At 48.0% G+C, this 15,904-nt stretch overlaps 1 protein-coding gene across 5 annotated transcripts in view; it reads left to right on the top strand.

Moving 5' to 3' along the window:
- The window catches only part of MOCS1 (molybdenum cofactor synthesis 1), a 49,721-nt gene extending 43,639 nt beyond the window's left edge, over positions 1-6,082 (top strand). For 4 of the 5 annotated variants that reach the window (XM_075127032.1, XM_048843459.2, XM_048843461.2 and 1 more), the window contains one exon: positions 9-6,082. In XM_075127032.1, coding sequence (XP_074983133.1) covers positions 9-916 — 908 coding nt within the window. In that variant the 3' untranslated portion in view covers positions 917-6,082. The remainder of the gene's footprint in view (positions 1-8) is intronic. The other variant, XM_075127034.1, reaches the window with a different exon arrangement.
- The last annotated feature ends 9,822 nt before the right edge of the window (positions 6,083-15,904 follow it).

The following is a 15,904-nucleotide window of genomic DNA, read 5'->3' as shown; positions in this document are numbered from 1 at the left end:
CTCTTCAGAGGCAGCATTGAAGTCGACCTCACTACTGCAAGATGCCGTGCAGAATTCTCCACGTTCAAAGCAATGGGGCCACAGACCTGGCCACTGGCTAATGCCAAGAGCAAGTTTATCCAAGCAGATGGGAAAAGCGTTTAAGAAAAATGTGTTTACAGGACAGCACGCCTTGCCAGGTTCTCTCTCAGAGCAACAGCAGCTTACAGCAGAAATTCTGCGAGCTCAGGCTCGCGGCATTTGCATCTTCCAAAAGATTTTGAGCTCTAGCTCGGACACAAAGTGCCTTAGGACAGGAAGTCCTTCCATTCAGCACACCTGCCAAACTGCTGTGGACAGTCACTCTGGGGCTGCTGCTGGAAACCAGTCAGAAGAAAAGGGCCCAGGATCCCACTCCAAAACCATAGGTTCTGGCTTGTGCGCCAGTGAACGGGGTCCCTCCGGCAGCCTGACTCACGTTGACCAAGAGGGGCGGGCGGCCATGACAGATGTTGGAAAGAAGCCCGATTCTGAAAGGACCGCTGTTGCCAGTGCTGTGGTTCGTCTGGGTGAGGAGGCATTTGGGATGGTGCGGCAGAACCAGCTGAAGAAAGGAGATGTGCTGGCAGTAGCCCAGATCGCAGGGATTCAGGGAGCCAAGCTGACCAGCCAGCTGATCCCCCTGTGCCACAACATCTCTCTGAGCCAGGTGGACGTCTCTCTGAGCCTGGACGAGAGCAGATGGGCTGTGGTGATCCAGGCGCTCTGCCACAGCCAGGGTAAGACAGGTGTGGAGATGGAAGCGCTGACTGCCGCCAGCCTTGCTGCCCTGACTGTGTATGACATGTGCAAAGCAGTCACTCACGACATAATCATCGAAGAGGTGAAGTTGCTGAGCAAGACGGGAGGGCAGAGGGGAGACTTCCAGCGTGGATAGCACTTATCCTGTAACAGGAGCATCCCCATGCGGGCACTGAGGGCGCGGGCTGCCTTGGTGCCATATCTGCAGTCTGGCTGGGGAAACAGCAGGTATCCTATAAAAGAATGGGACTTAGTCTGAACGGCCAGGCCATCTCACTGCTTGGTGCTCCTCAGGTCGACTCCTACTGGACAGGTCTCCCCAGGCGTCCACAACCACACTTAGCACCCTTCCCCGTACCCTCGGGTTCTGTTAGGCCATGGAAACTTTCATCTCACTGCCATGGGTCAAAACTGAGGCCCTTCAACCCAGTGATGTCAGGGAAGCTGGCCTGGCTGCTGTAACCCGTCCAGTGCTTAGTCAGGCGCTCTTCATCAGTATCAAATTCACTTGGCAAATAACACACAATTAGGAGTAGTTTATTGTATCTTTGATCAATGACGCTGGCTTAAGAATTGCTCCTTTCTTCCCACCAAACTTGAACTAGGAAGAAACTTCAGAAGGAGACAATGGGGAGTCATTCTAGAGTCCTGGCCATTGAGCAAAGATTTTAATAATGTATGGAGCCCAATCAGCTGGAATTATTCAGCTCAAAGTCACCTAGCCACACCCCTCACAACTGCTTGGGTCCTAAATGGGTCTGATCACTACCAGAGCAAGGGGATGGGATCTTATGTCCATGAATGGAAAATTAGATGTTGGTTGACTGATGCCAAATAGCCCATGCACAGGCCTGATTTTATTCAGCATCATGCCCCTCAGTGCAGAGAGCTACTGGGATAGGAGGAACTGTAATTTGCACACCCTGCACTGTTTTGCTGTAGTTCACTTGTGCCTGCCATCATAACCAACTCACTAGATGTCCCTGCATGCTCAGGGGCCAGTTCTGAATCAATCTCTGTCTATCAAAGCCACTTCCCAGAAGGTAATAGGCCTCCTTCCTTGCTGTGTCCTGAAGGGAAGCCCTGCAGTGTTACATCAAAGCTTACTGTGCCACCCCCCTCCAGAGCAACCAGCAGGAACCATGACCAAAACTGGGTAGCCATGAAGAGGCTTCCTAAAAGAGCCAATATGGGCTGTCAAATGACTCAGCTTAAACTACTTCATAAGGTTGTGGGGGTTTTTTTTTTTTTTGGTACTCTAGCAAGTTTATGGGCTGTGCCTAAGAACGTCATTCTGCTCCTTAGGAAAGTCAGGGACAGAACTCCCCAAAATATGAGCAGAATCAGGCCCTTTTTTTATTTCTGGGACTTGAAATCCAGCTGAGTTTCCCACCAAACTCCAGCAGATTCGGATTTTTTTTTTTAATCCACATGTCTGCCATGGCAGTTTGTAGCCCCCGCCAATGGTGTATCATGGGATAACCTAGTCTCATGCTTGCTTCTATAGACTTTGCATCCAGCCCGCAGAGGAAGCTCAAGCTAGGTCTTGACCATCATTAATGTTGTTGTTGCTGAACTCAGTGATTCTTTTGGCAAACAGGGTCATAAACATCCCTTTGCTGTGTTGACTCTGCCTCAGGGAAGGGGAGGAAATCCTTCAAGATTTGTCAAAGGAACCCAGGAGAGGGGAAATTGGAATAGGCACTTAGAAGCCTGAAAAATCAGTCTTCTAAAAGTGAAGTCCTTGATGTTGCGGAGTCTTATGCTATTTTTGTTATTAAAACCTGAACCTCTCAAGGCATGTGGCTAGATAAGGATCTCCGCTTTTTCTTTTTTTAAAAAAAGGAAAGTTCCTAGTTCTTCTGGTGGCAGAGAAAAAACTTGGAAGTATGATCTGAATCCATCCTAAAAGCTCAAAGCCAGAAAGCAAACAGAGAGAGAGAGAACCCTGGGCACTAGGCTGGCATGTGTAATGATTTTAAAAAGTTCAGTGTTAACACTCAGCACTTGAAATGGTCCCCTTGCTAAGGATGATCTTCAAAAGCAGGAGTTAATTTTGCATGTTTTTGGAGTGGAAGGGAATAGACATAATAAAATATACTGATTTGTCAGTCTAAATTGAAAAACAATTCTCCCTTACTCTCAAACCTTGAGTTCAAGATTCTTTCTCCTGCTATAGTTGAGATCAAACACATACAGCAGAGCGGGGATTCCAGCTCTCTATGCCATCTTAGAGGCTAGTGCCACCCTGTGCTATGGTTGGAGAAAGACCCTCAATTCAGATGTTGGCAGCCCCAACAGTCTTTCCGTTTATAAACCTTGTGTTTAAAAATGAAGTCCTACAGTCCACAGTGTTGACAAATTCTTCAGCAGTAATGGTTTTTTTTTTTAATCAACCCAAGTGGCTACCCCAAATACTCTTAACACCTCTTTGTTTTAACTTGCTTGCCACTGCTGTATTTTGGTTTTATACAGTAACCTGAAAGCTTTACCTAAACCTCAAAGACAAGGAGCCCCCAACTTTAATTTATGGTGTGCTCCTGTGGCTTAAGTTTCCTGCCCTTTGGACACCAGTGCTACCACCCCCTTTGATACACACAACCGAGGAAGTTTTTAAAACAGCCTCATTAACCTTGCTTTCCTATTAAACTAGAGCTTTCAAGTAACTGGAAAGAATTTTTTCCTTTGCCTTGTGATTATTATTGTTGGTACAGCCTGCTCCCTAAAGTTGTGTTTCAAGAAACATTTTATCCAGTGGTGAGACTATACATGACAGCATCAAGCACATTTCAGTCACTTCAAAGGAGATTAGCTCAGGTTTAGTGCAGTAAACTAGGAAGGCAGGGTCAGATTTAAAACTTTAACCCCCTCTCTTTCCTATACACCTGATTGCCCATCACTCTGCTTCCCAACCCCTTTTCTTTACTAACTCAGTTGCAGGTAGAGCATCACACCAGCACCAAGGAAGCACGTTGGAGTTCACTGTAGAGTTGCTGTGCATTTTAAGCCATGCTACGTGTTTGGGTGTAGCTAGCAGTTTGAAATATATATTTTTCTATTGGTGAGCCATTATCCACAACATCCCAGTAATAGTAGCATTGCCATGACCACTAAGTTCCAAATTCCACCACTAGATATGCTTATGGGATCCCGTTGACTCTATAGGGTGCCCGTGTGGAACCAGATGGCACAAGTTGGTTCTAATACCCTTTGCTATAGAAGTATCTGGCAGTGTGTTTGTTTATATTGATCAGACCTTTCATTTAAAGACTGCTTAAAATTAGCACCTCTTGGAAAATTCTACCTGAACACACCTTAATGGTAGATAAGTGACATAGCTGTGTGAGAGCAGTGGTCACCGATGACTGGGGAGTCTAAGCCCTTCACGGGTATGTCTACACTGCACCTGGGCGCAAGGCTCCCAGCGTGGCTCGACAGACTCGTGCTAGTAGGCTAAAAAGAGCTGTGTAGCCACAGCAGCTCAGGTTGGGGATTGGAGGCTCTGGCCTGGGGTACACTTGAGAGCCTGACCTCCAACCCAAGTCGCAACATCAAAGCAATGTCTATGCAGCTAGTTTTAGTGCACTAGCATGGCTGTAGAGCTGGGCTGGGATGCTCACTCCCAGGTGCAGTAGAGCTAGACCCTTACAAGTTGCACTGGGTTTCAACTACTGAGTGGGTGCTGAATTCCTGGCTAGTTCCTTGGCTGCTTCTCTCAATCCCACACACCCCCATGAAGCGGAAGAGTCTTCCTTGTAGAGAAGCACTGGCCATTAGTAGCAACAACGCTCAAGTCTCAAGCTTTGGCACTGGTCTGGGCCTCTATCATTCTGCTTCGCTGGCCTAGTTTATAATCCTGCTTTAGGACAAACACTGAATTTAAGGAGCTTGTGGCTTCAGTCTGACTGCCCCCTTTTCACATTAAACTCTTAATTTAGCTGGGTGTTTACAGGAAAATCTTTCTTCCCACTAAATCAATCTGCACGTGTGTCACACCAGTCAAAAATGGCATGGATTTTTCACATCTTTGAGCTAGTGATCACCTAAGATGATCAGCTCATCAAATTTTTTTTTTTTTTAATACTGTACACAACTTTCCAGTTCCAAATTCCTTAGCAAAGCCATACGGCATGGAAAGTGGCATTTATCAGAAAGCATTTCAGGTACTTAATCTGTTTTATTTTCTTAGTTACTGTGAGATGTGACTAAGAGCTCTTCTGTCTGCACTGTGGCAATGAAAAGATACAAACACCCACTCTGGGTGCTCAAATACAATAATTCTGCACAAGGTCCTATTGCTACATCAGACCATACTGATTACTTGCCATCGTGGCAGGAGAATCTCTGCTAGTTTAAGAAGAATATTGGTTAATGCACAGAAGATGCCCTCTGCAATCCCTCTTACAGGGCTGGGGGAGGAGGATCAGGCTTGGAAGCACAGATACCATATTTAGGCCCTGATCCTCAAAAGAATTTAGGCACCTAACTCTTACGGACATCAGTAGCAGTTGGGTGCTGAAATCCTAGGAGGGTCTTGCCTTAGATACCATGGTGATAGGCAACCTTAAAACCAAATAGAGTGGTTTCTTACATATCAGGACTGAAGTGAATTGGCTGAGCTAAATAGGGAAAAGACACCTACTTGCACTCTGCGTTTGCCTTTGCTTGCTGTAACCAAGTTGACTCTTACTTTCATGAGCACTTCTTGTTCACCTACATTTACATTTAAAAAAAAGAATACAGCCTCTTGTATGAGGTTTTAAAAACCAAACCAAACGTCTGTGCTGATTCAAGGGGTTGAGGAACGAGGAGTTGTATTCTGCGAGAGAGAAGAAGGTTTAAGTCTGAGCTGATGGTGCATTTTGACACATGGCTCCTCAGCTTCTGAAAATCTGCTACAGTGCAATAGTTGATTTAACAAGCCAGGACCTCCCCACAGACTTTGAATTTCACTAGAATTCCTGCCGCGGGGGTGGGGAGGAAGGGGAGATTGTAAGGTTGTCTCTTAATCTGAATAGTTAGGGCGAATTGACAGCTCAGCTCTATAGTGGTGCCATAACATTTTCTTGTTACATAACCAAGCCTTGGAACTATGCAGTTAGTCTGATAGAGATAAGATGTTGAATTAAGTATGTGAGAGTTCATTTATTTTATGAGAATGTGTTGCCAAGGGGTACTAGGTAATAATGTATGTGTGATTTTTGTACCCCTGCTCCAATCCCCAAAGTAAACTGGGTCAGTATTTTAGAGGCTTACCTTGCTCCAGTACATTTTTAATAAAGACTAATTGTCGTGGAAATGAGCCTATTTGCGTAGGTTTATTTTTTGAACAAACATTATGTCAATGTTAAGCTTAAAATCCCTTTTAAACTGTTCAGTTAGGGTCTCTTCAGGAGAAGCGGTCTCTTCTGAATTTTCTCTAGCTCAATAGGCCAACTTTGCCCATGGGCCACGTTACAAGTTACTACAATGGACAGACAGTGATTCCTTATATGGAGAAATTGTTCATCTCTCCCCGTAGAACTTACTTGGGCGATGCTTGTAAGAAATGTCAGTTTACAAAAATATTTAGAATTGAGCCATGTCTAAGTGGATGTTCCAAAACCGAGCAATCACCTAACCTTAGCACCGTAACCCTAGTCAGTTGTCATTTGATTTCTTCCACTCTTCCGTGCCCCACCCAAACCTCCTATTTCCTGTTTGAAAAGAGGTTCATTTGCCTTTCACCTTGTTCACTTTTTCATCTACTCCGCCCCAGAAGCAGAGAAGAGCTGTTCTCCTTGAAAACAAGGAAGAGTTAAGCGAGTAACTTACAGATTTTGGTGAGTTACATGTGTAAGTCCTGCATGCATGGGGAACAGAACCTCTACTCAGCTTGCTGTGTCAGGTAGAGAAAGTTATTGGAACGAGATACAGAACCATTCACCTCCAGCTCACTGATAATGCAGCCTAGCTCCATAGTTTCAAAAATCACTGCTATGTAGTTTTGGTGGCCAATGTGAAGCAAGTGTAGCCTCAGTCCATTTCCTGCAACATCCACAGGTGCCTCATATCAGAGCAATCGCCCTTACAAATAGCCATCTCAGTCCCAGAAGAGTTGTCTATTTGATCCGGGGCATAAGTTGGGGTTGATGCTTAGCAGAGTCCCATCCACGGCAGGGCAATGGGAATTTTGCACTGCTGTGTTGTACAGAGGAGGGGTAATACAGGACTTCAAGCTCCAGAGCTGGCCCTCTGTCACCTTTGTAGCTGCACTAAATTCGCTCACAACTGCAAACACCCTCTCTGCCTCCCCTAGTCTCCTTTCTCAGCTGATCCCATTGCAGTCTCCTTCCTCCTCTGCTGATTATGCCAGCAGGTCATTACAGTGCAGATGGGGTTGAAACAAAGGGCTGAGGGAAGTTCCTGTCCTTAAATGAAGCTAGTAAACCCCAAACTGCCTTGGTCTCAGCATCCAGCACAATAGAAATAAGGATGCCTGAATAGAAATAAGGATGCTGAGTGCATGAAGGGAAAAGCCAGTCAAAGCTAGAGATGCCCTACCACTCCCCTAGGCTAAACATGTAAACGGGAGAGTCCCATGATAAGATCTTGCCTACCACTGCCCCAGACCACAGAGAGCCTCCTGCCACTCCCTCAGAATCTGCAGATGAGGTGCACATGGTCATCCAAGCCACCAGCAACAAATCCACCCAAATGTTAATACAGCCTCAGGATGTAGGAACGTCTGCACTGAACTCCTCTGCTAGGGAACTTCCCCGTGAGGGGCTTCTGGGACCATCTCCTGACGGAGGGAAGCTCTGACTCCGTCCAAGCCACATTGCCAGCGCAGGTGCAAAGAGGCAAAGCCTCCACACAAATGGTCCAGTGCCACCAGCAGATCCTCGGTGACCTGTGAGCACTGTGCTTCTGCAAGTTGGGGGGGAGGGTGAAGTGAAGTTGGTGTAAGTCTCTTCTCTGCCTGCTCCCCCTCACAAGAACAGCTTGGGGAAAATGTAATGAGGGGAATTCCACAGTTCTACTCCTAAAGGCTCCTGCAAAAGGTGTCATGTGAAGGAGGCAATTCTCACACCCTTGACAGGTTTCAGAGTAACAGCTGTGTTAGTCTGTAAGTCACACACCCTTGAGTGACCCTGAGCATAAGGAGCAAAAAAGAGGCCTACAGCGTAGGATTCAGAAATGCAGGTGTGGAGGTGTCATGATTTTGGCTTCTCCTCCCCTCCAGCATGCACCCTTCTCCCAGAATTCTGAGGCTCTTACAGTCAATCTGACACCTTCTCTGGTGGCCCTTTTGAATGTTTCTGAAATCGCCTTCACAAGTCAAGACCAGGTTTCTGAGAGGCTGACAGATTGACACAGCATCACCCCACAGCTGCCCTCAAAATGTGTGTTCCTAGCCTGGGTGGGCCATACCCTCCACCTGTGAGGGGTCTGACTCTTCCCCCCCCCCCCCCAATACCTTAGCCACATTTAGATTTTCATGCCACTTAAGTCACTGAACTGATGAATCATGGCAGCCCTCGTAACCCACATTTCTGTGGACACAGGAAATGGAGAAAGTTTTGTGGCATTGGCTCCGGTGTCCACTACAGCATGTTGCAGGAGCATACTTGCCCCAGCTTGTCTTTTCTGTTTCACGTTGGTCGTATTCTCTGTTCAGGACTGGTTTAGCCTTCGGGGCAGGTAACCAGCTAGCCACCATTCTCCTGCTGGACAGTGACATGGAATCCGAGAGCTATAAATCACTAGCCAAAAATTTTCATCAGTGGCTATTGTTTTTGGGTGCCTAACTTGAGGCACCTTAAAGGGGCCTGACTTTCAGAGTGGGGATCTCCCTTTCTGCCCCCCCAAATAAGGCCCCTTTTAGATAGCTCAATACGGGCACCCACAATCATGAGTAGCTTTTGAAAATCTTGGCTCTGATAAGCCATTTAGGGCCAAATTCAGCTCTCAGTCACACCAGTGTAAGTCTGGGGTAACTCCACACCACTCAATGCAGTTTTACTCCAGATTTAGTTTTAACTAAGAGCAGAATCTGGCTCTTCCTTCCCACCCCACCATTGGTCTTTAACTAGCTTGTGGCTCCCTTTGTCTGGCTCAGCGACGGTAATGCAGGCCTGTGACAGTTTTGAAACTGCTGCAGATGTGTGCGCTTTGGCCAGGAAATGGGCTTGCTAATTAGTTAAATGGAAACAGTTTTACTTCGCTCCACTTACCATAACCTTGTTCCAAGAGAGGCTTAAGGTTTCAGGGAACATAAAAATAGCTGGAGGAATTACTGGTTGCAGTAGGCTAGTGCACTAATCTTCCCTGCTTCTGGAGACTGTAGTTCAAAGCCTGGCCTTAGGTCACAAATGAAAGTGGAATTGGTGCATCTATCATCTTCACATTGCAAACCCGCGACATAGCTGGCAAGCTCTGCCCTAGCAAGAGGCACAGGGCTGGGACAGCAAAGGGGTTTGCTTGAACTAGTGAGCTACCTATGCACAGCACCTACCGAGGCAGACGTCTCATCTTAGTGCCTGTGCCGGAGATCAGCAGCTGGCCAACTCTACCTCCATCTGTCCCTCACTGCTGGCAGCACCACATTTAAAAACATTTCAGTTCAGTGTATAGGGATTTGTCTTAACGATCTGTGCACATGCCTAGCCTGAGGACCTAAGCAGAAGGCAGATAGTGATACAGGGTGACTATAGTTGCCCAAGATGGTGTTTGGAGTAAGTGATAGATAGGCATTGGTAGTTGTAGGATGCTCACGTGTGGTCTTAATAAAACCTTAGACAAGCTAGATCAGGAAGTTGATAAACATGACTGGGACTCAGGTCTGGATTCACATCCTGGCTCTACATTGACACTGCCATTCTGCATGGCCCTAGGCAAATCACCTAATTTCACTGGGGCTCTGGGTATGTCTATAGTGCACAATAGGCCTGGACTCTGACTCAGGTTTAAGCCCAAGCCCCCCTTCTGTCCACACACAAATCAGTCTGATTCAGGTCAGCAAACACTCAGGTCCTTGGACCCTGCTAAGGGGGTGGGTCACAGCCTAAGCCCCACTGCGACTCAGGTCCAAGCCCTGTCATTTTGTTGTGCAGACACAGGTCAAGCAGGGTTGCCAACTTTCTACTTGTACAAAACCGAACTCCCTTGCTCCGAACTCCCTTGGCTCACTCCATCCCTGCTCACTCGGTCTCCCCACCCTCGCTCTCTCATTTTCACCAGGCTGTCTCAGGGGGTTGGGGTGTGGGCAGAAATGAGGAGGTCAGGGTGAAGAAGGGGACTCCAGGCTGTGGCAGTGGATTGTGGTGTGGGATCTGGAGTGCAGCCATAGATGAAGACTTTGGGGTGCAGGAGGGGATTCTGGGCTGTGGAGGGAGCCGAGGGGTTCAGAGTATTGGAGGAGTCTCTAGGCTGAGGCAGGGTTCCGGGGTGAGGCCAGAAATGAGGGGTTCAAGGTAGGGGAGGGGGCTCCACACTGGGGCAGGGGGTTGGGGTGTAGAGCGGTGAGGGCTCTGGTGTGGGACTGGGGATGAGGAATTTGGAGTGCAGGGGGGTGCGGGCTCAGCATCAGAGCTGTGGCAGGGGGGCACAGGAGGTTGTCAGGGATGCAGACTCTGGGCAGCGCTTACCTCAAGCATCTCCCAGAAGCAGTGGCATGTCCCCCTTCTGGCTCCTACATGGAGATGCAGCCAGGGGGCTCTGCACGCTGCTCCTGCCCCACGCACCAGCTTCGCAGTTCCCTTTGGCTGGGAACCACAGCCAATAGGAGCTGCAGGGCGGCACCTCTGAACGGGGCAGCACACAGAGCTACCGGGCTGCGTAGGAGCCGGAGAGGGGGCGTGCCCCTGCTTCCAGGAGCCGCGTGGAGCTAGGGCCTTAGCCCTGCTGCACCACCCATCGGACTTAACGGCCTGGTCAGCAGCGCTGACCAGAGCTGCCAGGATCCCTTTGCGACTGGTTGTTCCGATCGAAAACCGGACACCTGGCAACCCGAAGGCCAAGCCACAAACCCAAGTCAGAAGGTCGGCATAGTGCTGTTTGGAAGCGTTACCATGGCTGAGATACCTGGCTCCAGCAACCATAACCCCACTTTTACAATGCAGCGTGGATGTTCAAGTACAGGTCTGGCAACACAGAGTCCACACCCCTGGATCCCACAGACCCAGCCTTAGTGTTCAGTGTAGACACACCCTCTGCTTCCTCATGAGCGACATGAGGACAATTCCCACTGCCTGGGAGTTTTGTGAGGCTTCATTCATTACCGTTTGACAAGCAGTTTCAGATCCCTTGAGGGAACTAGCAATTAATGGCTTTAGCGATGCTTCTCCTTCATGATACAAGGTGCAGAAGTAAAACAGAAAAGCAAATGAAGATGATGTTTACGCACATGCCCCTTCGGGATTATCCTCGAATTTCTAGGTGCCCACTTAAACCCAGAGCCACAGTTAGTAAATAAGTACTTAATACCTTGGACGACCAGAAACATCTCTTTCTTTTCCTCTTCATACACAAACACTCCCTCCTGCACACGTTAATACAGCGTTCCAGGTGCACAACTGAAAGGACACAAAGCTAGGGGAAGCAAAGTTTCAGGTTCCAACACCAAGAGGAGCTGGACTGCATGACTTTTTGGGTGGAAGCAGGTAAGGGAGTTGGCTTAAATGTATTATTATGTTTGGAAAAGGATATGCCATCAAACATACAGCACGTGCAATGCCGCAGCATTAATCACTATTGGTGGAGCCATAGGCCAGGTCCTCAGCCAGCATGAACTGTAGCGTAGCCCCGTTGATGTCAATGTGCAGATTTATACCAGCTGAGGACCTGGCAGGCAACTTTTGCTTCAGTGTGATTTCCACTGTGCAGTTTGAACGTTTCATTAATGCCACTTTCCTGAACGCCAGAAAGCTATTTTGAATGCGAGCCTCCCTGGATGCAAAGCCCCATGCAAGCCTCAGTTACTGTCTTCTAAAGAAAGTGTGCGCACACAAGCACGGTCTTGACCCTGCAATGAGCTGCCCTTCCCCTTCCTGCGTGTGACGCTGTATAGAAATGCTATACCTCTGTGTGGCTCATTTGGCTTGTGCAGATCAACTCCTGGGGCCATCCTCTGTGCCGAATCCAAGATATAAGCAGAGCCGAGTGACGGGAATAATTTCCGCTGCCCTGAAAGCCTAGTTTCTCCTATTGCAGCTGGCAGTTGGAGAGGCTCCATTCTGCCAAAACTGAAATTTAATTGGGTTCAGTGGAAAAGACAAGCTGCGGCCAGGGCCTCCGCGATTCTGAGTTTACAGAGAACGTGGGCAACGCTGGCTTAGTCCCACTGGGAAAAAGAAGAGAGGAGCCAGTGGAGACGTCACTAACATTTGGAAAAATGCCTCAGCCAGAGCCAAATGCTTTACTCTGAGACAGGGAGCAGGCAGGGGCGGACTGGTTGACTGTGAAGAGAAGGCAAGCCTGGGAAGCCAAGCGAAAAGCAGAATGATGTCAGGTAGAAGGGCAAGGAAAAGACAAGCCCCTCCCAGTGGCACATAGCCAGAGCCAGCAGGAGGAAGACTAGACCCCCCAGCAAAGCCAAGGGGTGGCTGGCACTGGTTTTCAGATTGGATAAAAAACAGCTCAGTAATGGCCCCATAGCTTGCAGCAGTCCTGCTCTGGGCTGTCAGAAAAGACACAGCAGAGGAAATGTGGGAGCTCAGATACCAGTTTGAAATCTTCACACTAATAAAGGCGAGAACAGCAACGATTTAAGCAGCCCGGCCGCTTCACGAAGGGAGACTCATTGCATGACATTTGTCAAGCCGCAAACATTTGAATCCTGCTGGAGGTCCCTGGGGACTCTTTTCCCACAGCTTGATCCTGCTGCCATGATCAGGGATGGTCTAGCCACCTCTCTATGTGTCATGGCGGCCCTGGAAGCTGCCTGTCCCACCTGTCACGTGGCGAAGAACGTATAATTGTTGTGCAGGATGCTGTGGATAAAGATACATGCAAGATCTCAGCCGTTGGTAGCATTTTCCAAGTGGCTGTAGTGCAGGGAATCACATATACAGTGCTACAGCAGGACCAAACTGAATAGCCAGCAGTCTTGCCCACCTGGTTATTTCTGCGTGGCTTTTTCTTTCCTGCAGAATTTAGGAGTCTCTCTAAGGACCTGGCACCACAGAATGAAACCAGCAGGACCGGGCCATCATCCTGGGAAAGCATCTGGTGGTGAGGGAGTTGCTGTCCTTTGTCCTGAATCATCTAGAGTTGTGGCCCCAAAGCCTAGGTAACAGATGATCATCTCCGATATCCCCACGCTGGGGAAGGTGTGATGGAAGAGATCTGCAGTTCATCTTTGGCTTCAGGATGGACTAGGATGCATGGCTATGAGTGATTGTAAGGAATAGCACAGGGGGAGGTCCAACCCTGGCTGTCCAAGTCCTGAAAGCCATGAAGTTCTCTTACTCTAAGCATGCAGCCTGCAGTGTGTTGTTCCAAATAAGCAAATAGAGATTTGGGGCCAAATTCAGCCCTGATCTAGCTCCACGGGAGTTTTACCAGTTTACTCCAGGGCTGAATTGGCCTGTTGGTTATTTAACTACATTAAATCAGATGAGAACATAAGAAGGGCCATACTGGGTCAGACCAATGGTCCTTCTAGCCCAGTATCCTGTCTTCCAACAGTGGCCAATGCTAGCTGCTTGAGAGGGAATGAAGAGAACAGGGCAATTATCGAGTGATCCATCCCCTATCATCCAGTCCCGACATCTGGCATGAGGCACTCAAACTAACAGGACCCAGATTTGAAAGCAGGAGGCATGGTTGCAGTGTTCTTGGCAGAGGGTCCACTTCTAGATCTCACTCTGATAGAGAACTTTAAAAGTACCCCACGCTCTGCAATTCACTTGACCTGCTGATCTGATGAAGCTAGAGTTGCAAAGCTCCTCTATTTGCTCCAGGCTGGGTGAAGGGGGCTCCCATTCCTCAGATGGTGGATTGCATCGTGATTTGTCTACACCCACACACAAGCGTCGATAGGCACATTCGGTACCTTGAAACACAGATAGAACTGAGCACAGGAATATGTGCTGAAAGCCCTCACCCACTCGGCTAGTGGGGACATTCCACAAAAACTACCTGGGGTAATGTTTATCGTCCACCAGAGATGCCCCAGAATGCATCATTCTGGAATATGACAGACTCTGCAAAAGCATCAGCAGTAACAGTGAGCCAACCCATGGGGACTCAGGTGAATCATGGATTTTCACATCTGCCCCCAGAGAGCTCCATCTGGAGGGCCTGATTTTCACTTCCCTCCCTCTAGGGTGTTATTCTGTTGTTTATGGATTTAATTAATGAACGCTTGGGAGTGTGTGTGGACAAGGGCAGGCAGGGGTCGTGAAAGGAGAGGGAGAGAAAGGCCGTCCAGCCACTGTATCTGTATAAAATAGTTCCACATGCAAGCGAACCAGGGCTTGCCTCACTGCTGAGTGTTATGCAGTGTGGTTTCAGCAGCCATTCCACCTCGACAAAGCTGTTATTTATTTACTTAAAGCCTTGCATTCCATGGAAAAAGATGCCCCAAGATAGCACTGTGTTTCTAAAATTAAACCCAGCTGGCTGGAATGGGGAGGGAGCAAGTCAGAGCGCCCCACTCAGCGAGCAGGGAAGCAGGCTCACAGCATTGCTGCCTCCTCCGCTGAAATTTTTCTCCTCCTCAGAAATCCATTGGTGAGCCCGAGTGAAAAGCCCTCTGCGCCCTCTAATGCTGAGTGGCATTAGAAAGACAGCTCTTCTGAAAGCTGGGCTTTGGTTAGTACCATCCTAAAAAGCAGAAACATCCCAACTTGCTGTAACGAAACCAACACAGGCTAAGCATATGAAGGAATTGCTTCTTTCTCAACAGACCAGTTGAGGGCTTTGTCCCCCATGGATCTGTTACTTATGAATCACTGGATGACCCAGAGTTTTAGTGAAATCAGGAAAAACCATGTGTGTAATTCACCGGGACATGCCACATTTCTGACAGTGGTTTCCGAGCTAATCTAGCCAAGGCTTTTTTGTAGTTCCTATGTCCATAGTGCAGGTTTCCTTAAAGCAGACTCCATCTAGCTCTGTTAGTTGCACAGTTGAATTTGCTAATTTATGTTACAAAGAGACTTTCAGGTTAACTGTTTAAAAAAAAGAAATCAAGTGTCCCTCCACTGTTACTAACAACCCCTCAAATGCGTATTAGCAAAATAATTAGAAAATCCTTATTTACATTTCATCATTTATGCCAGCTGTTTACTTTGGGCATTTTTCTGTTTAGCCAATGAGAATGAGCCAGTCTATTTTTCTCTTTTGTTTATCTTCTTTTCACCGTCTGGCGTCATGCCCTCCCCCACCGCTGCAGTGTTTGGCTCAAGAACTTCATGACCAGCTGCAGACAAGGGGATTTCATGTTTTGGAGCAGGAACTGACCTGTGCAGGGATCAGGACAGAATTTGATGGCCACTCCCCTCACACCCACGTCATAGAATATCAGGGTTGGAAGGGACCTCAGGAAGTCATCTCGTCAAACCCCCTGCTCAAAGCAGGACCAATCCCCAACTAAATCATCCCAGCCAGGGCTTTGTCAAGCCTGACCTTAAAAATATCTAAGGAAGGAGATTCCCCCACCTCCCTAGGTAATGCATTCCAGTGTTTCACCACCCTCCTAGTGAAAAAGTTTTTCCTAATATCCAACCTAAACCTCCCCCACGCAACTTGAGACCATTACTCCTTGTTCTGTCATCTGCTACCACTGAGAACAGTCTAGAGCCATCTTCTTTGGAACCCTCTTTCAGGTAGTTGAAAGCAGCTATCAAATCCCCCCTCATTCTTCTCTTCCTTAGACTAAACAATCCCAGTTCCCTCAGCATCTCCTCATAAGTCACGTGTTCCAGTCCCCTAATAATTTTTGTTGCCCTCCACTGGACGTTTTCCAATTTTTTCACGTCCTTCTTGTAGTGTGCAGCCCCAAACTGGACACAGTACTCCAGATGAGGCCTCACCAATGTCGGATAGAGGGGAACGATCATGTCCCTCGATCTGCTGGCAATGCCCCTACTTATACATCCCAAAATGCCATTGGCCTTCTTGGCAACAAGGGCACACT

The sequence above is a fragment of the Caretta caretta genome, chromosome 3, assembly GCF_965140235.1.
Source record: "Caretta caretta isolate rCarCar2 chromosome 3, rCarCar1.hap1, whole genome shotgun sequence".
Lineage (NCBI taxonomy): Eukaryota > Metazoa > Chordata > Testudines > Cheloniidae > Caretta > Caretta caretta.
This window is presented reverse-complemented; position numbering and strand designations above follow the sequence as displayed.